The 22,820-nt window shown below is 33.5% G+C and overlaps 1 protein-coding gene across 1 annotated transcript in view; it reads right to left on the reverse strand.

Moving 5' to 3' along the window:
• Positions 1-775: 775 nt before the first annotated feature.
• The window catches only part of LOC126976771 (cuticlin-4), a 50,119-nt gene continuing 28,074 nt past the window's right edge, over positions 776-22,820 (reverse strand). Inside the window, exons 3-4 of the mRNA XM_050825351.1 lie at positions 17,418-17,490; positions 776-2,808 (exon numbers count right to left, since the gene is read on the reverse strand). Of these exons, the coding sequence (XP_050681308.1) occupies positions 1,108-2,808; positions 17,418-17,465 (1,749 nt within the window). The 5' untranslated portion in view covers positions 17,466-17,490 and the 3' untranslated portion in view covers positions 776-1,107. The remainder of the gene's footprint in view (positions 2,809-17,417; positions 17,491-22,820) is intronic.

The raw sequence follows: 22,820 nt of genomic DNA on the forward strand, positions 1-22,820 counted from the left end.
AGTAATTTGTGGTTGTATGTATGTATGCAAAGTTTGTGGTTAGTCCCGTCTAGCATTGCAAATTTGCGCTCGTAGTGCGCGGTTTGACATTACGGGGGGGCGCTTGAACTCAATCTCGGAATATGACCTACCCACGCAAATTTTTTCTCGTTCAAAAGAGAACTGCTTAAACTACTACAGAAGTCCCGAAATTTATACAGAAACAGGATCATGTTACTACCTATAGGATGGCAATAATTTGTCGAACTAAATGGCACATATATACTGCAATTAAATGTGAATAAACTTTGCAAATTAATGTCTAATAAAAAGCGAAGATTCTTTTCCTCTATACTATTATAAAAAATTTAATGGTTTTTTTTAAAGTATTCGATTTTATATGTTAACGTATGGTTAGTGATTTCTACTATTTCGACGCATGAAGTTATCTTGAAATACCAGAGAACCCCCGATAGCATTACCTACCTTTTATGAAAGTGTATACGTTTTTTTGAAGTAACGCATTTCTTATTATTATTCTTACGACCACCTCGCAAAAGAGTTTCACAATTTTACTTTACGGAAGAAAGTTTTGATAGCCACACTGAGGAGGAGCAGTATACGTCCATTTGGACAGGATCATTTTGCAATTTTTATATTGTTTCAAACTATTAAGAGCTGCGATCCAAATTTTAAATGTAATCACCAAATCGTGACAAACAGAGAAATATGTCTTAATGATTCAGTATAAAATATTTTAAGCAGGTTTCGAATGTTACGAAAATAAAAAATAATGTTACAACCATCTCACACGACACTTTAATTGGTATAAGTACAACTTAGTCTAATTTTTCTTACTTACAACTCTTTACAAAATTACAATAGACATATTAAACGACTATAAAAGGCGCAGGTTTCACACACGAATAAAATAATTTACAAAAAGCAGTCGAACATTTTACATCACACACATTAAATAGCTTATATAAATACGTCACAAGTCATCGAGATACGCTCACAACAGCGACAACGTTTGCCCGACAGCCGAGACCGATACTCGCTCGCTCTTTGGATCTGAGAAGAGTTCATTCAACGTCCACCCGTCACATTCGCACTAAGACGCCTCCACTAATTCGTATGTTTTACGTAATCCGTTTCAAAATAAGCTGTAGCACCGTGGGTACCCTTTCTGTCGAGCGCCCGGACACGAACGAATAGAAATGCGGCTACTAACGACGCTACCACCAAAACCAACAATAACATAACCAGACCAGCTACAAAAGATGGGACGGACATACATATCGTTTCCGGATCTGTAGCTGGGGATTGTATTACGACTGTTTCGTTTGTCGCAGCATTATTCAAAGCGAAGTTGACATCTCCTGGAGCGACAACTTGAATAATACGACTCGTGTTTACGTCAGTCATTTCTTGAGCGTCTCTTTTGTATATTCGAGCAGGTGTTGATGTTTCTCTTCTTCTTCGTACTCCAACCAAAGTTTCTGGCAAGTCTTCTACGGATCGTGGACGACCTCCAAGCGTTGCAAGGTTGCCATGGCCCTCATCTTTTCTTTTCACGGTGTTGTATACTCCACGCCTGCCTGGTGGAGGTGGAGGAGGTAGGTTCACATCATCTTCGTCACGTGTTGGGGCAGGGGACGATGGACTCGGTGCATTTGGAGTTGATGAGACTTGAACTTGTGGCGGTGGTACTGAGTCATCTCGTTTTTCAGAATATGCTCCAGATGAATCAGCAGGATGTCTAGGATCGGGGAAAGCTGGCGGTACTCCATATTCAGAATGCGGGCCTGGAGGTGGACCATATTCACCATGAGGAGAGTTAGATAAACCATAATCTCCAGGTCCTAAGGAATTTCCACCTAATAAAGGCACTCCATAATCGGCACCAAGACCACCACACTTAGGCTCAGGGCAGTTATATCTACAAACTTGAATAACGCATTGGAAGTGGACATTCATTGAGTCAGGGAATTTGAATGCTTGGAAATATGCGAATGAAACAACTGATGCTGATGGCCCGAAGTTCTTTATCTTTTGAAATTTGCTCATAATCTTAGGCCTGACTACGCATCCATACTGATCGACTAGTTGTATCGGGGCTCTCTTACCATCATGGGCTACACAGTTTCTTACAAGCATATCAAATTTGTTTTCGTCGTCCTTAATCGCCAATACCATCGTCATGGTTTGTCCTATTTTGACTATCCCAGATACTTCTGAAGCCCAAGGTCCTTTTCCAACTTGGATCTGCATCCAACACTGCAAGTTGTCACCGAGAAAGTTTGCCGTGACTGCGTGTAACATGTCTACTTGGAACGGTCTAAAAGTAACAGCTTTTTCGTAAAAGTCGTACCATGTGCATCTCAATTTTCTCGCCTGGTCCCAAACTTCCTGAACGTAAGGATCGTATTGAACAATAATTGTGTTTTCAACATACGATCCACTAGGAGTGGGACTGCCGTATGTAGCGACATTATGGTTAGCAGAACTAGACATGCCACAGCTGTTAAGGAATATTTCAAATGTTGCGCTCAAGTGACCGGTTCCTGGTTTCATGTGCATACAATGTGGATCACTGTAAAATCCTTTGGAGAATATCATTCCGTAGAACGGTCTATCGAATTCTATATTGACACGCATATGAGTTTTTTCACATTGTACTTGGAGATGTTTTATTTTTGGACTGTCAGGAGTTGTCAAAGGCCAGGGATCATCTGTGTGGGCAGGCGGCAGCGGTGGTCCGTACGCGCCACCGCGGTGTTCCAAGGGCAATGAGGCTGAATCCACTGGTGGCTCGCATGATGCTTCCTGAAAGAACAAAACGTAGAATGAGATTTGATATACATTAAAGTTATTATGTCACACAAGTATAAAGCCGAAGGGTAATAGATTAACGTCGGTAAACTTAGAAACGATTTGTGATTTTAAAATGTTATCCCTGGAATAGTACAATGGATATGGATTAATAATTATACAAATAAAATCTGTAATGAAAATTTATGAACGATGCCGGAGTTAGAAACATCATCTATTGAATTTATAACGTTTGATTAGGCAAGTTTCTCAACAATTCTATATGGTCCAATTATGTAGCGTAGATCAAAACACCAAATGGGAAATGTCCAAGCCTGAAAATTTAGCGTTAAATGAGTGCGAAAAGGATTTAATTGTAATCAGATTCTCTCTAGACAGTTATAATAATGGCAGAGTAAAATGATCACTATAATGAAATGTATGCAGTGCTGCGTTAAGCGTGGTGCACATTCCAGTAATCTGCGCGGCCGCCTTCGCTACGTCGCAGTCTACTTCCCCGCACCCTGCGCAACGTAGGCGCTCTTACCACTTTCTACATTGATGCCTCGTGCTACCAATTACAATATTAATCATGGTAATCATACTGCAGATTAATTCACCTGCTTTCACATTCATAGTTCTGTGAATTTATCAACTTATTTGTTTTAGTTTTACTTGTGTTAAGCGAAGTAAGTATTATTTAGTGTTACTATATTAATTAGGAAAGGTTAACCTAGAACATTACCCCAAATCAAAAGAGCATGCATGAAAAGTTTGATGACAGTGGAAAAAGTGAGGCATATCTATCAAGACAATGGTAAATGAAGGTGCATAATGTCCTCCAACTCGAGGAAGACAGGCATTACTCTATGTATGAAATAGAAATATATTTGTATACCATAGGGCATAGGGAGTAATAACATAACATAACATATTGCAACAAAACTTGGTAAACGTCATTAAGCTACATCAATTCGTGGGGCTTTGACATGGGGAGAAGAACTAATAAGAGACTTCTGTCTGTCTGTCATCGCAGAACCAGACAAGAACCATGCTTCATTATCCTCTATATTTTATAGAATTTTTAATACCGAACAATGTCGAGATAAAACTAAATTCGTAGTGAAGAGAGTGCATACCTACTCAACTCGGCTAACTAACAAAAACAAGCTAGTGGTACCTAAAATATGTAATTATTACGGTATGCGTACCATGCAATGGGTAATAACTATATTTATTTACCTTAAAGCGACACAATTGTCGAATTGCAAAACAAAAAATCAGGTATAGAAATTATTGTGAAAGTTTTCCTTAGCACAATGTATATAATAAATAGATATAAGAAATATTGATAGGGACTTCTAAATTGTCACACACAAAAACATATTATTGTTTTGGAGACAAATATTTATAATATGCGAAACATGTTTACGACAGTTACTACCGCCAAACTGCTGCGCATTTTGACAGAATATATGTACGTATCAATATGTAATTTTGTTTCTGAAATAAATGATTCAAAAATATATATATTTCTTGAATTTGTGCTCAGTGAGTCATAGTATACTGTCTGGTATTTTATTGTAAAATTGAGTACTCTGAATTGGAGGCCTTAACTCTACCTACCTAACCTTTAGACGTATACATGCGTAGGTATAAATGACTGCAACTTGCCTTGTCAAAAGTATAGTCTAGCCATGCATATTTCGTAGATTATAATGTCGTTAATGTTAGTCATGTATAAGTACAAGAATATGGTGGTGGTTCCCAAAAATAGTGTCACGTAAAAGTCTAGCTACCCGAATCAACCCCATATGATGATCTGTGGCGAATTATAAATGTTTTAAATCCGAATTTGGCAAAAACTACGATAAAAACTCATATGTCTAAAACTGCATATTATCTACCTATGCAAATCCGTTTCATATAATTTGTAGGACACCTGTATGATTTGACACTTTGACTGTTTACGAATTATTATTTAATTACTAGAGCCTGATTTTTTTTAAAAAAAACACACAGTGCACGAACCAATCAGTTTATCAGCCGATTTTGCGGTTCTCTATTTTAATCTGTATCTTCGTTCAGCTTAAAAATGTTGCAATTTTATTTTTGGTTAAGTATTTTTTTTAATTTATTAGGTAGTCGTAAGTCTTGATCGGATGACAGCGTCAGTGTTTTACACATTTGAGATATGGTATCAGTACTTCAAGTTTCTAATTGTCTGAGTTTAAAGAAAACTTCACACGGTCCGCAGTCCGTACATTGATACTGGATGGGCCTCGCAATATAATATTATGATGAATATGGTGTGAGAGTTAATACAAGTGGCAACTGGATGACTATGGACTCAATGACTACCTTGTAGAATGTTAAACTTTCTACTTGTTATAGACTTAACAAGTACATTTGTATTCATATTGAGTTTTCATCTTACCAAAGTCCTTGTGCTAGCTACAAGTACTTCAGATGCGTCAGTATTTATGTATTTAAGTACTTAACACACAACAAACGAAGAAAACCTTAAGTCTATGTTTTCGTAATAAGATTACTTAGGTTTAAATTAGCTTGATTGTAGGTCCAAGAATAATATTATAATTCAATATTAAATTACAAAATTTATTGATTTAAGTCGTCTTTACTCACGATTCGTCGATGTTGGTATAGACTAGTATAGGACTATTTAAAGTTTTTTTTTTATTTCATCCAGTACTAGACGGTATGTAACCACAAACTTAGTTACTACATTCATCTTAATACCTTTATTTTCTAACTTTCAGACCATTCAGAGGTCCTTACCTCTGAATGGCCTGAAAGTAGTCGGTACCAAGATCGATGTATCGTGTGTTAATCTGATTTAAATAATAATAATAATATCGACACATTCTCACACGCATTATCTTGCCCCAAACTAGGCATAGCCTATACTAGGTGCAAGACAATGATATATTTAATACAATATACTTACTTAAACATAACGGAAACAAACATTCATATGTATACATTTTTTGCAATTTTTGTCTGTCTGCCTGTCTGTTTGTTCCGGCTTATCTCTGAAATGGCTGGACCGATTTTGGCGGGACTTTTATTGGCAAGTAGCTGATGTAATAAGGAGTAACTTAGTTATATCGTTTATTTTCGAAAAATCTTTTATTTTAAGGTCAAACTCTAAAAAAAATTATATAGCAAAACAACGTTTGCCGGGTCAGCTAGTACATCATATATATTATTGCACCTACCAGGATTCAAACCGGAAAATTATTTAAATATTAAGTTATTTGTCAGCTCTAAATCATCACAAAGCAACTGATCGCGATAAACGCTCAAAAAACATGATTTTAGTACTTATACGTAATATCCCATGTTGACACCGTTTTGCAATAATCATTTGAGCGAAAACCACAACGAAAATAGAATTGTTGTAAAGAAAAGTTTATAAACAAGTTCATCTATATATGGTTGCTTTTTTTTAATTGAATAAATACAAGAATGTGTAGTTAATAGAAGCAGCTAGGTAAGATTGTAGCGATATCATTTTCTATACCGGTTAGAAATTACCCACTGCTCGAGTTTGCAAATTGCTAAAGAAAATGTCACAGACGTGTCGGAAAGGTATCTTTCTAGACTGCTTTCGAGATTTATTTAGGTACGTTTAATTAATTATCTATAATATCTAAACGACTTACAGCTGTTTAACATAAATTTAAATTTCAAACATGTTTAATTAGTTTTTTAAAATACCGTTTACTACAAGGAATTTTTTAAATATTTGTCTCGGAGTATACGCAAATAAATTTTGGAGTAAATTCTAATTCATGTTCCAGATGTGTTATGAGTAATTTTGAATAGTCATTCATTGTTGTCAATGCTCCATTGTTTATGGAGCTGGAAGACAGAATAAAAACCATAAAAATTATGTATTAAATAACCACGGTTAAGTTAAAAGCATATATCTGCTGCACCATCGGCATTAATGAGTTTTGAAACATTATTTAAATGATTTTTACCATTTTCATTGATTTGCATTTTATATTCATAATTAATTTTGCAATCAATTTTAAGTTGGATGGGATTAGCTGGAGGACGATCTAAGCAGGATAACTTAGGATTATTATGATATTTGAGAATATAGGGACTATAAATATCTGTCGTATCCTCAGCGCTTCAGTTCACCTCAACACTAGATAACTAAGATAATCTTAAAGATTTATTCAAATTCGTTTCAACAGATAAATCAAATCAAAACGAAAATACTTTTTTTATTTAGACTAATGAAATGATACATAAAGTAAATGATATACTTTTTACCATTGCTACTAGTTTTTTATATTTATAGCTTTATCGTTGTACAAATTAGTTCAGTTACAAAGTCAAAACATTCATTGCATTATGTACACGAATAAGTTACGAAAATACTTAGATGTATATTAATAAATAAAAAAACAGAAGAGCTATTGAATTTAGTATATGCATCAATTCACACACTGTAAATAAATAATGGAATAGGTCTGATTTTTCAGCTAATTGAAATCATTTGCTTCATTAAAGAAAAGCAAAATTAGGATATTATTAAGTGAATGTATGGCAATTATCTGTGTTGTAAATCACGCTATAGTAACTGTTTACTCCGGCTACTGTACTTTACATTGCTAACGGATCATTATCATTATATTATATAGTTGATGAAATTTTATTATCTCCAGCATTGAATACGAAATCTAAACCCTTTATCATGTTAAGGGTGGTCTGTTTCTAAAAGCGTTTATAATTAAATTAGGTGATAAACACACCCAGTTTTGAAAGACCTTGTAATAAAGATTATGATCATCCGCGGGACTTATGGCAGAAGCGAAACATGGAAGGAAATTCACATATAAAATAATTACAATTAAATTAAAAAATATAGAATAAAAACAAATCATCCTGTATAATTTATAAAAAGCGGTGTATGCTAAAGACCACACAACAGAGATGAAAAGTGTAAATCTTCATCAAGACGAGGTTTATCATACGTAAAACAATTTTTTTTATTAGTTCTATATTCGTAAAGTTTTTCGCTGACTGATCGTGCTCCCTTTGTTCGTCTCTAGCCGACTATAATAAAACGAGCGTTACATGGCCAAACCTGACGACTCAGTCTTACTGACTGAATCTCAGCGGCAAGACTCGGTCAAACAGCTGATCGGAATACTTCCAGTCAGAAAGGCGATAGAAGACAAAATAAAGGGACTTCTCTACGCAACGCTTACTGATCCAGCAGAGGAACCTACAGAGATCTAGATGCCACATATAAGAGTCTAATAGCGGAACGGAGAAGTGTGCTTAAAGACAATGTAAGCACACTTTTCTCCTTAGTCGTGTGTCAACTATCACTGGCCAAATCAAACCTGAACTGAATAAATGTTTTACATTGCTGATTATTGACCAATAATATTTTATACAACTGGAATAAATGCGGCAATGTATAGCAATCGAAGCTTATAATGGTGTAATTTGTGGCTTTGTTTAATTTTTCTATATGTTTAGAACGTCATTCTAGATGCCCTATAATTCGATCAGCTCCTCACGACCTTTGCGTGGTATGAGTGTGTGTGGCCATACTAACAACTTGCCCGACTTCCCTTTAGATTCAATTGAAAAGCTATATATAGCTATTTTTATGTATTAAATAATCAAGCAAAAATTATAAGTAAAAATAAATCTTTTTAACAGAAACGCCCAAAGAAAATAATATTTCTTTCAAGAATGTACTCAAATAATATTGTAAAGCTTTGGGTGGCTTACTATGACATCAGACATACTCAATATGGTACACGCTGCCCTCACGACAGGTGAAAGCATTCGAGCTTAGCCGCATCCGTTTCCTTTTGGGCCATTACAATATGCCAAATTTTAGGGGAGACACAAAACCCGTTTGACCTAAATAATATGGAAAATAAATTGAAGACTCAAATTAAAACGCCTTTAGAATACTTTACCTCATATATCCGCTGTTTAGGAACAGAATGAAATATTTTATGTTTTGGGTGAATATCTCCCGAATAGAGATCCTTTTGTCACAAAGCTTCAGATCTAATGATAAAGATCTTAGGGAACCTCTCAAAATTTATAGAAAATATAGAGCATGTTTTCTGAGACGCGAAACTGATTTTGAAAACCCCAAATGGCCACTGGGACTTTTCAAAAGTAAGTAATTCATGACTCGTAACAAGATAATTGAGTGACTATAAAGAACCAAATTTAAGGCGAAGAGTAAGCAGAAAACACGCAAACATGGTGTTTTTAGACAAGTTTTGTGGTGAAAGTATAGCATTTGGAGCTATGACAATACTTAATCCTGTTACACATATCCTTAACTCTTATTTGTAGGTTGCTAATGTTTGCTGTTGGTTATAGTTAACACTGCCGATCCTTTTTGAACTACCACTTTTCTTTGAAGTTAAACAAGTTTTTTCATGGCGCGACGCATTTTTTTGGTACTTCTTTTAGAAAAGTTATTCTTATAGCTTTTACTTTTTTGTGTAGGTTAATTTATTCAGATTAGTAATGAATAACGAAGATTGTAAGCATATCAACTGTTTTCCACCCAATAATTTTGAAAATATTGGCTTTGTTACATAGATGGCGGGCCGGCAGCCGTGAACTCATATCGCTCAAGGTCGCTGGCATTAAGGAGAATGAAAATAGCACCAGTTCGATGGTGCTGAAGCCAAGGTGGGTATCGGAACTCTACAATAGAATCATATATTCTAGCCCTGTTTAGGCTTATTAGAATTGTCACGATTCCTTCAATCTTATAGTCTTATTATTACCAGTGGGAGGCCTTTTCCTTGCCGTAATGTAATGTGTAAACATTACTGTGGTTTAGTCTGAAGGGCGCCGTAGCTAGTGAAATTACTGGGCAAATGAGACTTAACATCTTATGTCTCAAGGTGACGAGCGCAATTGTAGTGCCGCTCAGAATTTTTGTGTTTTTCAAGAATCCTGAGCGGCACTGCATTGTATGGGTAGGGCGTATGAATTACCATCATGTGAACGTCCTGCTCGTCTCGTCCCTTATTTTCATAAAAAAAGAAGCGTTGTCTGCCCTTTAGAAAACGTTTACTGCTCTTAAAACAAGCTCTAAATAAATTCAAGGTCATATCGTAATTAGAGTAGTCGTTAGAAGTATTTTACAAGCATAGTAAACAACCCCTATAGCCCAGTGGTTTGTGACCCAGCCTACTGAGCTATAGAGGTCCCGGGTTCGAATACCGGTATGTGCAATCATTTACATGATGAATATAGATATTTGTTTCCGATTCATGGATGCTTCTATGTATTTATGTATGTTTAAGTAAGTATATTATATCAAATATATCGTTGTCTTGTACCCATAGTAGAGGCTATGCCTAGTTTGGGACATGATAATTTGTATAAAAGTGTGTCAATAGTATTATTACTATAGTGTTATTGGTATCAATCGAAAAATCGAGAATATTCTTTTGGGTATACATTTAAATATCTCGGTGAGATATTTCGTATTCTTGCAATATCTGCCTATAATTTTCGGATGAAAAGGTCAAAGAGAGTGGTTATGTCGCGTTCTGTGTTATGTAGGCTCCACATATCACATGACAAAACTCGAAAGTTTTATATAAACATTAACACAGAAATTGATTCAACCAGATTCGCTTTATGTTCGTACTAAGAGGATGTACTTATTAAGTTACTACATACACAAATTTATGTTTAAAAAAAAGGATTTTAATTTTATTGAATCAAAAAACAGGCATTTAAAAAAATACGCCTCAGATCTGAGAAGAGAGGGCGTAAGAAACTCAGTGGGCATGTTTTTTTGATGAAATTTTGTTAGAATAATTTTGATTGTTTAAATAGCCTGATGCGGTCGCTCCATTCTCAATCTCTGATATCATTAAGAAGCCATTTATGTTATATTGATATTTACCATATTCAAATTCAAATATTTTCATTCAAAATAGAATGTGACATTACTTATTGAAAGTCAAAAAACTACCACCCATTCCAAAATGAATGCCTCAGACCTGAGAAGAATGGGCGCAACAAACTCAGCGGGCTTTTTTTTTTCATCGAATAAATATGTTTACAAAGTAATATTGTACAATTAAACTTATTATTTAATAGCCTGAAGGCGGTCACTCCATTCCCAATCTGTGGTATCATTAATAAAGTTATTTATGTTATAGTAACCTTTACCACACAAACGTTTTTTAACAATTCTTTTGAATAACGTAATACTTTTGTTTTGAACATTTTCTGGGATCTTGCTGTAAAAGCATATACTTCGCCCCACAAAAGACTTACTAACTCGACTTAGCCGAGTAGTAGGCATCATACCTTTATGTCTGTTCCTGGTGTTAACATTATGGTTCTGACATTACATTATCTATACTATAATATTATAAAGCTGCAGTGTTTGTTTGTTTGTTTGTTTGAACGCGCTAATCTCTGGTACTACTGGTCCGATTTGAATGATTCTTTCAGTGTTGGGTAGTCCATTTATCGAGGAAGGCTATAGGCTATGTTTTTTTTCAAAATTAGGGATCCGTAATAAAATTGCTATTTTGTAACACAAGGTGTAAAATCGAAAACCTATTTTTGCGTGCGCTGCAAAAACTATTGACAATAGAACAAAATGATGTACAGGCCATAATATAGGCAATATTTTATAACTTATAAAACTATCGCGTGAATTATACTTTATATGGCAAAACAACGTTTGCCGGGTCAGCTAGTCAAGAATATAATGTAATGGTTTAATCAAGAATATATTAGTATTAGCACTGAAGAAGCTTTTTATTTAGTGCTTGCAATTTGCGGACCATTTTTCTAGTCAATAGCTTATACTATTCACAATAATAAATGATAGTTTTGTGGTATAATAATAGTCATATCATTTATTATCTTAAAATACATTTTTTTATATAATATATTGGGCAAATGAACATAGCTAAAAGATGTGACCTGAACAACTCAAAACTAATAACTTCTGAATCCTTTTTGACGTCATAATACACTACTATTTAGGACTTAGGTTCTGTAGTACTCAAAAGCTTAAGCCTATTATCTAATTAAAGAGACTAAATGTCTAATATTTTCGAAAAACGTTAACAATATAGTACATTGAATTTTGCTTGATGAACGTTAACCAACGAGGTATGTCGGCGAACCATGCTGCTTGAATAATTATTAGTACCCTCCTTAGATACAAATTATAAAATAAAAAATATTATTATCTGATGTAAAAACGAAATTTATAAGAATTGTTAAAAAACGGTGGTGTGGTAAAGGTTATTATAACATAAATTACTTTATTAATCATAGCACAGAGTGAGCCTGGTATGTATGGCCATGTGTAACTGTTTAATTTTATATTTTTCTGTAAAATTGATAAAAATTGGTTCAGTACTTCAGGAGTTCATTGCGGTCAAACAACGTGTATATCATGTATATCATACTGTAACTAAAATGTACAAAATCACATCAGATATTGGCTGATTTAATATTGTTAGGTAATACTGTGTAATTAAAGTCACGACTGTAAATGAAATCGTCTGCATGAAGCGGTTGCATCACAAAGTTCGAAATTTGAACGTAGTGAAAGTTACCGATACAGAGATGACTTATCACGATCGCTAAGCATTTCATCAGTTTAGTGTTACCTGGCGGTTTTGTCCGAGTGGATTCAAAATTTTCCAACACAAAAAGGTCCCGTTCTTGTTATGTTTTTGAGGGTTAGTTATTTAGTTCTTATTAATTGTAAGTTATGGTTACAGTTTTTTACGAATTACTTAATAATGAAAATATAACGTTTTCTTTATCTTACATGATACAATAGTAGATTGTTAACCGAGGGTAGAAAGAATAAATTCCCGAGGTATTTAGACGCCCGAGCGCAGCGAGGTCGGCTATAGTCCGAGTAGGAATTGATACTTTTACCCGAGTTAAACACTCTACTTTTCATTTCGAATATGGGGAAAATTACTTGGTTATCTTAGCACAGATTAGTATCCCGCCAATTTATATCGACTTTTTAAATTTCAAATATGGAACTTACCGCGTAATTTTTGCAGTTTATTCCGCTCAAAGAAGTTTGCGCTAAGTTCACACTGGCTGTTTAGAAAGTCACATGGCCGCAGCATTTTTTTTTATAAAACTCTTCACAGCAGTTCTATTTTTAAAGTTCATTCCGGCTCTTAGGTGGGAAGTAATTTGTATGATTTTTTCCCTCTCTATGGAAGCAGCATTTTCCACCCAATGATCAGATCAAGACAACATTACTTTCCGAGTATGAGAAATCAAAAATATTTAGTCATTCTAAATATAAAAAAGGAGCTTAGAACCTTCGCCATCGCATTGGTAAGCTCTCATATACAAAACCGCATTAAAATCAGCCTAAGACTAATGATGTAGCTAAATATACTCTAGCAATAATTGTTTTAATAATAATAAAAAAATCTCACTTCATAAAACAAGAGCTGCATATAAATTATCCTTTGAACACCGAACTATGTTCAATCTAAAAATATTGCAGTTATTTAAGTAGAAGAACTTTTTTAAATTGAATAAAAGGCATAAAAGGCACTTATTTTCTCAATTTTTTTTTAAATTCTCTGAAAGAGCAGAAGCGGCGCAAGAAACTCTCCCAGCACTCTTTTTAATGAGATCTATATATAATGTTTGTGAATGGAATCTTTCGTTCTAATAAGACAAATTTCCCACATGTAATTTATATATATTCTTCAATTTATTTGTTGAAAGAGCTGTGTTTTTGTGCTTATTAATAACGTTAAGTAGTATTCGATGGTTTTATGTGGATAGGTAACGGCATCATTAGCCTAGTTGTAAGATCGCGAACACTGGCACCACGCACGAGGTACGTCTTTCACATTTCAACTACTTTCTTACGGATAACTCAATGAATCTGTTCATCTATACATATGAATAAAATTGCAGAGTCTGTTTGTCATATTGAAATAACCGCTTTTTACTACGTGTATATGAATATATACATACGGTATTTATACAAAAATAACATTTTTCACAATTTTTCTCTGTCTGTCTGTTTGTTCCGGCAAATCTAAAATGACTGGACCGAATTTGACGGGATTTTTATTGGCAGGTAGCTGATGTAATAGGGAGTAACGTAGAATACATTTGTTTTAGAAAAAATCTTTTATTTTAGAAAAATAAAGTAATGTTGCAATGTCCATGTAACGGTCTTGCTCTAAAAATGATTTATATGGCAAAACAACGTTTGCCGTGTCAGCTAGTTTAAATATATATTCATTAAAAGGTCTTGAATATACTCTCTGCTTTATTAAGTTTTGCAATTACAGAGTTTATTTAATGGTTTGTTACCTTAGCCATTACTATCAAATAATGGTAGCTACCAGCATAATATTTTGTTGTAAAACTTAATAATTTAATTTAATACTCGCTAAATACTTATTTATATACAGTGTAAATAAATTGATGCATCCACTGGGCTCAATACAAAAAACAATCTATGACTTAGTAGCATTTTTGTTTTTAACTTACTATAATTGAAACATTTGAGTATTGTTGAATGACTTTTAAGTTTGTGTTTAAATTAATTTGTAAAATCTTATTTCTTGTCAGTAATAAATGGTAGTAAATGGTAAAATGTATTACTCTAACATTTGCGTGTCGTTTTCGACCTACGAGTATATCAATAAATATCTTTTGAGTTTGAGGTTAGAGTTCTTATTACAGTGAATTTTTTTTAAAATCTAGATTACACTGGGCTGGTTGTTTTTCATCCCCATTAATTCATTTATTTAACTTTCGTGACATTGAGTACCTCAATGCATAAGAATGCATCATACCTATGCTATACTCATTAGTTACAGATTCTACTTTGATTGAATTCTTGAAGTGTTAATTACTTAAACACCGATAAACTATGCAACAAGACACGTGTTAAATATTTTTATTAATAAAATAAACATATTATTGGTCACTAGCTGTCCCGACGTCTGTTATAATAATAAAAACTCTTGCGGGTGTCGTAAAATTTCTTAAAAATCGTTCTTAAGTGACCTGTACTCGGTGAAAGGAATATTCCTACCAAATTTCAAGTCTCTACGCCTTAAGGTTCCAGAAATGTCGTGATGAGTCAATATATAGGTGGAAATCTCTGATATATATATATACAATATAGCTAATCCGACTAATAATAATCGTACTACAAAGCTGTGGAATGAACTTCCTTGTGCGGTGTTTCCGGGACGATACGACATGGGTACCTTCAAAAAAGCGCGTACACCTTCCTTAAAGGCCGGCAACGCTTCTGTGATTCTGACTGGCTCTGGTGTTGCAAGAGATTGTAGGCGGCGGTGATCACTTAACAACAGATACGCTCGTTTGTCCTCCTATTCCATAAAAAAAAAAACTCTAAACTCAATTATTTCGACGTTTTATCAGCTTTCATAGTCTATCTAAACGTATAAATGATCTTAAAATGAACGTATAAAATGTTGAGGAAAAAATGTTAATTTACTCCGATAATTATAATAATAAATTGAATTTTAAGTAAAAAAGGATTTAAAATTAAACATGTGAAAAGAGTATTTCAATGAACAAATCCCCCAAAAATTTGAAAATACAGCTCCTATGGAAAGTACATAGTGAAAGTGAGCTACAACATCTAATAAATAAAAAAAAAATAAACTAAGTATCATGAAAGATAATATCAATAGCTGAATTAGCTGAAATAACTCCTGTTAATCCTGCAACAGTAAATAAAACATATCTTATATATAAAATTCTCGTGTCATGGTGTTAAACTTTGAATTCTTGACCCATTCTCATGAAATTTTGAGTGCATATTGGGTAGGTCTGAGAATCGGACAACATCTATTTTTCATCCCCCTCAATGTTAAGGGTGGTCCACGCCAAATTTTATTTTTTATTTTTTTATTTTTTTTTATTTGTTATTGTTGATTATGAGTCAGCATGAAATAAATACATACAGCTTCAAATTTTCACCCATCTACGATTAACAGTTACTTTTGTATCGCGATTTTAATATCGGCAATACAACGTTTGCTGGGACAGCTAGTATATATATATATGGATTAAACAATATTTTGCGTAAAAGAACACAAGCTTAAATTCAGATTCCACAATTACTGATGTATGAAATTAATAAATTGAAATGAAACATTTCTCTGTGACTATATCGTGATTTTATTCTCATTTCAGCGAAGTAGAGTATCATAATTTAACACGTGAACGGTAAAATGTTATTATTATCTGCAGTTGTGGTGAAATCTAGAATAAAGCATATCGAACGCTGTAAAAAAGTCAATGATAATGCACATAGTACGGAATTTTCTCGTCCGTTGCAAGAAAGTGGACGGTTATGTTACTGGCTATAGCTAATACCATCCAATTATATCGTCTGGTGTATTTGTAAGCTGTTTCCTATCAATATGTGAATTTAAAAAATATTATTAAGAAAGACGGCCTTGAGATCAATAATAATCTACTTTGGTCATAATTCAATACATAAAATTGGCAATGTATTAAAAATGTTAATCAATGTTAAGTCATGTAATAGTGCTGTTTAAGTGGCCTACTTACAGAATAAATATTTGAATTTTGAATTAAATGTTATAATATGCGAAATAGTTAAATAGTTAAATATTTATTTGATATTTTTTTTTAAATAAAAGAAACAAGTTACAGTAGACTTTTGGGTTCAATCGACAATCCTGAGCGGCACTGTATTGTAATTGGCAGGGCGTATCATAAGGTGAATGTCTCGCTCACTTTGTGTTTTTTTTTTTTCGTAAAAATAAAATAAATATACAAAAATTGTGTGGTTTTAGGAAACCACGGTAAAAGTGAAACTTTTTTCACATTTTAGACATTTAACTAAAAATTTTTGGAATAATATTCTATTAAGGGTATAAAAATCGCTTTATCAATCTTAATTTTATACTTGGAAAATTGGAATGATAATGGGAAACTATAGGCGCAGCCCGACCGTCACGCGACATGCAACACACAGACGAAAAAGTTTGAGACGATGTAATAAAAGTTTCACTTTAAAAATGATTACCAATGCCTCAGTGATAAAAAAAAAATATGCTTAGGATGTGCTGCAGTATACTTTGATAGATATGAGTATATTGAATATAATTTACTAAACTAGTCTTTAATTTCACAATAACTGTTATTTCCGAAGAAAATCTTGTCAGCAGTGACATTTAAAAACAAACGAACAAAAAAAAAATCAATCGGAGATAAGATTTGTTCTTTGATTTGAACAAACTTTTGATTGTAACTTCTTTGAAAGAGACGAGTGTTACACATTTTAAATAAATAGGTACTTTTTAAGGGAATAAAACTCGTATATAGCAGATGTGTTATTACATTAGGTTCTTGCGTAAAATGTACGTCAACCACCTGACATGTACCGTGCAAAATAATAATGTTACATTAACGCGAAAACCAAATTTAAAAATACTTGTTTTAATCATTTGAAACGTATTTTATTTGAACCTTTAATAGTCAAATGACAGTGAGACTGCTGCTCCCATATTACTTCTTCTCTTGTACGTCTATGAACTCACCCGACATAGGAGCGCAGCAAGCGCCAACAGAAGCCTGGTCCTCTTCATGATCGGAGTCCGGTCAGTCAGCGGCCTGTAACCAACGGAACACGTTCAGCACTTAGAAATCGTCGGCGCTACGCAGAGCGCATGCGCGTGCGCCCGCTACTCGCATGTCGGATGCGGCGATGCACTGTGCGCTACGAGAACCTCCCCCTCCCACACGTCCCACCTCCCACCTCCCACCTACCACTCGGGTGACCCACTGACCGGGAGCAGCCAGCGCCGGAACTGCACCGGTCGCTAAGATACGCTCCTGATGCTCCGAGAGGAAACGGCGCGAGTTGAAGGCCACTCACTAGACGCAAGGTCGCTTTGTATCGTTTATTTATATTTTATTAGGACTTTCATAAATTGTTACATGAAATATATACTTAAATCGATACAATTACACATTGTTAGATGTACAACTTATTAAAAATTAGCAAAGTTAGTATTCGAAAAATAAAAATAATACTTCATATTAAACAAAAGAAGGTCATTGGTCTCAATTAATCTATATATACAAAATGAATTGATGTTCGTTAGTCTCGCTAAAACTCGAGAACGGCTGGACCGATTTAGCAAATTTAGGTCTTGAATTATTTGTGGAAGACCAGAGAAGGTTTAAAAGGTGAATAAATAGGAAAATGCTGCTAAATTAAATAGAAACAACAAATTTGTTTTTCCTTTGATGTGTCCATACATAATTTCTATGAGAGAATTTATTGACGCACGGTTTGACAGTTCTGCTGTGAAACAATTTCATTACGACAGCAGGGTGCATATTTTACGAAGTAATTTTTGATGTTATGATATATTATTGACAAATTCATATAAAAAAAATATTTTATTTATTATATACAGAACAACGTCTGTCGGGTCAGCTAGTTATTTAATATAATTTATTCCTTATAACATTCGATTCATTCTATTTCTTTTCTACATAACATTTTTCTATAAACGGAAATGTCTACGAAAATAACACTATTTTGTTGTTTTTGTATTTTACGGACTCCGAGATTTAAAAACCTTTGAAAAAATTTTGAAACATTACACGAATTTTTACTTATTATGTTGTGTTTTTAAATGTACTTCTGAAATGTTTCAAGTAAGAAATTGCCATATTATTGTTTATAATATAAATATACAATCCTATTAATATTATAAATGTGAAAGTTTGTATGTCTGGATGTATGTTTGAAATTCTTTAACGCAAAAACTACTGATTGGATTTTGATAAAACAATACAATAATATCGCTTACACACCAGAATACACATAGGCTATTTATTACTTATAAAACTATCGCGTGAATTATACTTTATATGGCAAAACAACGTTTGCCGGGTCAGCTAGTATTTAATCTTATTATTTTAATAATAAGATTAAATCGTAAATAAAAAAAAATAGGTAACGACATACCAATATTTACTATTGAAAAATTCTTACTTAATAATTATTAAATAAAAGTAATGATATAATTTTTGCGAAAATAATGCGTTGATATTTTTTCAGAAAAAAATAAGAGAGTTTAATATAAATTTTTTTATAACAATGTAGATTTTACGCAACATTGGCACCTATGATTAAATTATTACAATTCTTAGTAACCTCACCCACTTCGCGACTATTAAATATATCGTGTACATTAAATTCTAACCAATAATTTTGAGCATTTTAAACTAAAACTGACGAACTTTCAATACTTTAAATACTAACCGCTTATATCCCGTAGAGTTGAAATTCCCAAAAATCTCAATCCTTACTTATGGAAATTTTATGGTATTTTACGGAACGTTAATGAATCAAATTGTCTGTCAGGACTTTAACTAAAAATGTAATAACCCTAGATAATTTATACGTCTAAATAGAGCCTCTTGCTGTTAGACAACCAAAAAAAACAGGCCACGCTTTATACTTTAGTGTGCGTGATAAGCTACGTCTTACCCTCGCGATTTGTAAGACACTGTGTTAGTATGCGTACATTGTTCAAAATAGCAGTTAACTCTTAACTCATTTTATTGACGTTATACAGCTGTCATAGTCTATCTAAACGTATAAATGATCTAAGGTAATAACTGTATAATATTTTCTGTATAAAAAAACAATTTCGAATCGAGCTGTTTCGCTGATCGTCGACTCTGCCTTCGTCGCAGGTAGAAGCCGATTTCACCACCGCTGCATGTTAGAAAGTCTCATCTCATTCGAGATCACAATCGATTGCATGTACGTTTCATATCAGAACATCAACTCAGGTAATATCTACATGGAAATTACTATTGGACACAATATCAAAGCGATTTAAGTCATCATTTTAATTTTGACAATACTAAATGCGTATATTAATTATTTATCTTTTAATGGGTTATCTAAAATAGGCGAATAGTTTTTTGTATGGTAAAAAGGCATAGAAGGCATTTATTTTCTCAACATTGATTCCTTTAGAATTCTTTTTGATGTCATTTCTACTATATTGGATACTACTACCGCTTCGGAAACAAATGGCGCTCTGTGAGAGAAGAAGCGGCGCAAGAAACTCTCCCAGCAATCTTTTTTTGCGATCTTTTTAATTAAAATATACAATATTGTACTGTCATTGCTATTGCTATCAAATAATCATAATCTAGTCCCAGGCTGTCCGATCACTTAGATATTCAGCTGTGGAGTAGGTTTACGACAGAGGCATTTTTTAATAAAACATTAAAATTTATTTATAGATAATGCCTGAACAGTGGTTGGGACTTTATTATAAAAGTGTATACATTTACCCCTAAAGCTATTATGTATCTTATGAAGCCTACTAGAATTAGTTACAAGCAATCCCTTATTTCTAGTGTTATAATAATGAAAATCACTATTAAGAGCAAAAAGGTTAAGAATTTTGTGAACGTATTAAATTTTCATATGTAGGTAGGCAGTGACAAAGCCCGTTAGTCGTTCATCTGAAAGTACCCAAGTACTATAACATAGAGTAGCTAAAGGTTATGAAAGACTTTAATATCATTGCACACTGAACGAAATCAGTGCTCGTACACTTCTATGTAAAGCCAGGAAGAGGCTTAAAGAGATGAGAACCACATCTAGCGATAAAATTTTGCAAAAATGCCCCGAATTGCGAAATAAAATAATTGTAATACTAGAAATAAAGATTAACCTGCCTTATTTGTCACTATTATTTATGTGGCCTGTGTGAAACTTGGAAGAACGCACAACGATTTTTTTCACAGATGAGGCCTATCTAGGCTGATTTATTGAAACAAAATATGACCAGGAAATTATCACATTCGTGATAGCCATTTCGGAATTTTCTTAAATAAAATTTTCTTAAAAATAATTTACAAGATTTTCTCGTTTAAAATAGGACTAAGCGTGATTACTCGAAAACATTTATATAAATAATAAAGTTAATTTATCCTTTTAAGAGCAATTTTTATGTTTCACGTAGTAAATTACACGAATATCCACTAAAACAATTACCTAAATAATAATCAAACAATATCTATATCGTACAGACAGTTGTAAAATATCAGATTATTGTAAGTTACCAATAAATAAAGAACCCGAGAATTTTACCCTATAGCACTATTCAAAATTTCTAAATGTGAAATTTAGTTTCATGTGATGATTGCTATTCAATGAATATCAACTGACATACATATTTTGTACATAGGATATGTTTTATTATTATATTGTCAACGCAGGCTGTGGGCGAATGAGTTAAACGTCCACAAATTCTTTATAAATATATAATTTCAATGGTTTTACAACTACTTGATATCTTCACATAAGGTTATAATTTAAACAAAGGTACGTGTGCCTTGCGCCAGAGTTCTGAAGTATTGGGTTGAAGTTGTGCACGATAGGTGTCCGTATTGCGCTGTCTCGCTGCCGTCTTCACGTCAGTGACAAAGGCGCGATGTTCACACTCAGGTGTGTGTGTGGAACACAGGCGAAGTCACGGATAGTATACAGCTAGTTTTGTATAAATACGAAACTAAGCTAGTTCGTCACGCTTTTCCAAATTTATATTAAGCTCACACGTTTTCAAACGCACATAAAGGTTTAAAGAATATTTTTCATCCTGAAACGTTTTCCACTTTTCTACTTATTTTCCCCAAATCGTTCCCCAAATATATAATGACAAATGTTTTACTGAACAGACAACAAAAAAAAAACCATTCAAGTATGTCTATTTTATTAAAAGTCTAAAAATTATGTATGAATGAATAAAATCACTATCGAATACCGTGATTTTATTAAAGAAGTGTTAACAAAATCAAAAATCATTACTAGAAGGCTGTTCGTACAAAAAAAATCTAAATGAGTGAAGGTAAAAAGGAAAAGTAACAGAAGAAATCGTAAACTATAACTGATGGGATGAGGTTAGCTAGATTTACATACAGATATACAGAATTTAAACTTAAATATAGTTTGTGAATGAACGTCAAAGTTAAAACAAATTGAGAAATTTAATTTGTATCAAAACTTATGCGGGACTCGAACCCGCGCCTCTAGGGTTCCGTTCGAACGCTCTTACCAACTGAACCAACCGTCCGAGTGACGCATTGTTCGTAAATGCTGGTATGTCGAAAACAAAACCAATTGTATCATATACCAACAAGGGAAACCTGGACTAGTCTTTGATGGCAGATAAATACAATCTGATTTCTGTTACATGCTATGGGGTTGGCATGAGTGAAACAATTTTTTTCCAATACTGTATATCATCCAAATTATAACATTATTACATTACTTACAAAGGGATTTGTATTTAGTAATTACTTATAAGGATTTACTGTACCAGTGGGAGGCATATTTTGCGCAGTCTTTGCTTAAATGTATTGAGATTAATATAATAATTATTATATTATTATCTCTCAAAGTGACCAACGCGTACTTTCAGTTGAATCAAGAATTTTGATGGCATTTTAATGGTCAGGGCGTACCACCTACTATCGTGTAGCTTTTCCCAAAGTACCTGAACTAAACCTACTTATAGTTAGGTACCAACTCCCTTATTCATAATAGTCTGCTAACTTAAAGCATTGCTAATTCCCACTCTGTCTTCTTCTATTGACCTAAGTCAGAATGAGAAAAAGCACTCCTAAGCGGCTGTTTAAAGTTAGCGGACCATTATGAATAAGGGGGTAAATCTTTAAGTGTTCTTTCAAACTAACACACACACACTCACCAATACATATAATTACACACACGTCCACATACATACATACACGCGCACAGCACATTAAGTTTAGATTATTACATATATATATTTTTTTAAGTTATTGTAAGTAGTTTTCTTTCCCGTAGTTCATAATATTTATGTTAAAGTCAACTTGTTTATTATTACATCATATTATTATGTTTTTGCTATGGAAGAGCG

Source organism: Leptidea sinapis, chromosome 42, assembly GCF_905404315.1.
Source record: "Leptidea sinapis chromosome 42, ilLepSina1.1, whole genome shotgun sequence".
NCBI lineage: Eukaryota > Metazoa > Arthropoda > Insecta > Lepidoptera > Pieridae > Leptidea > Leptidea sinapis.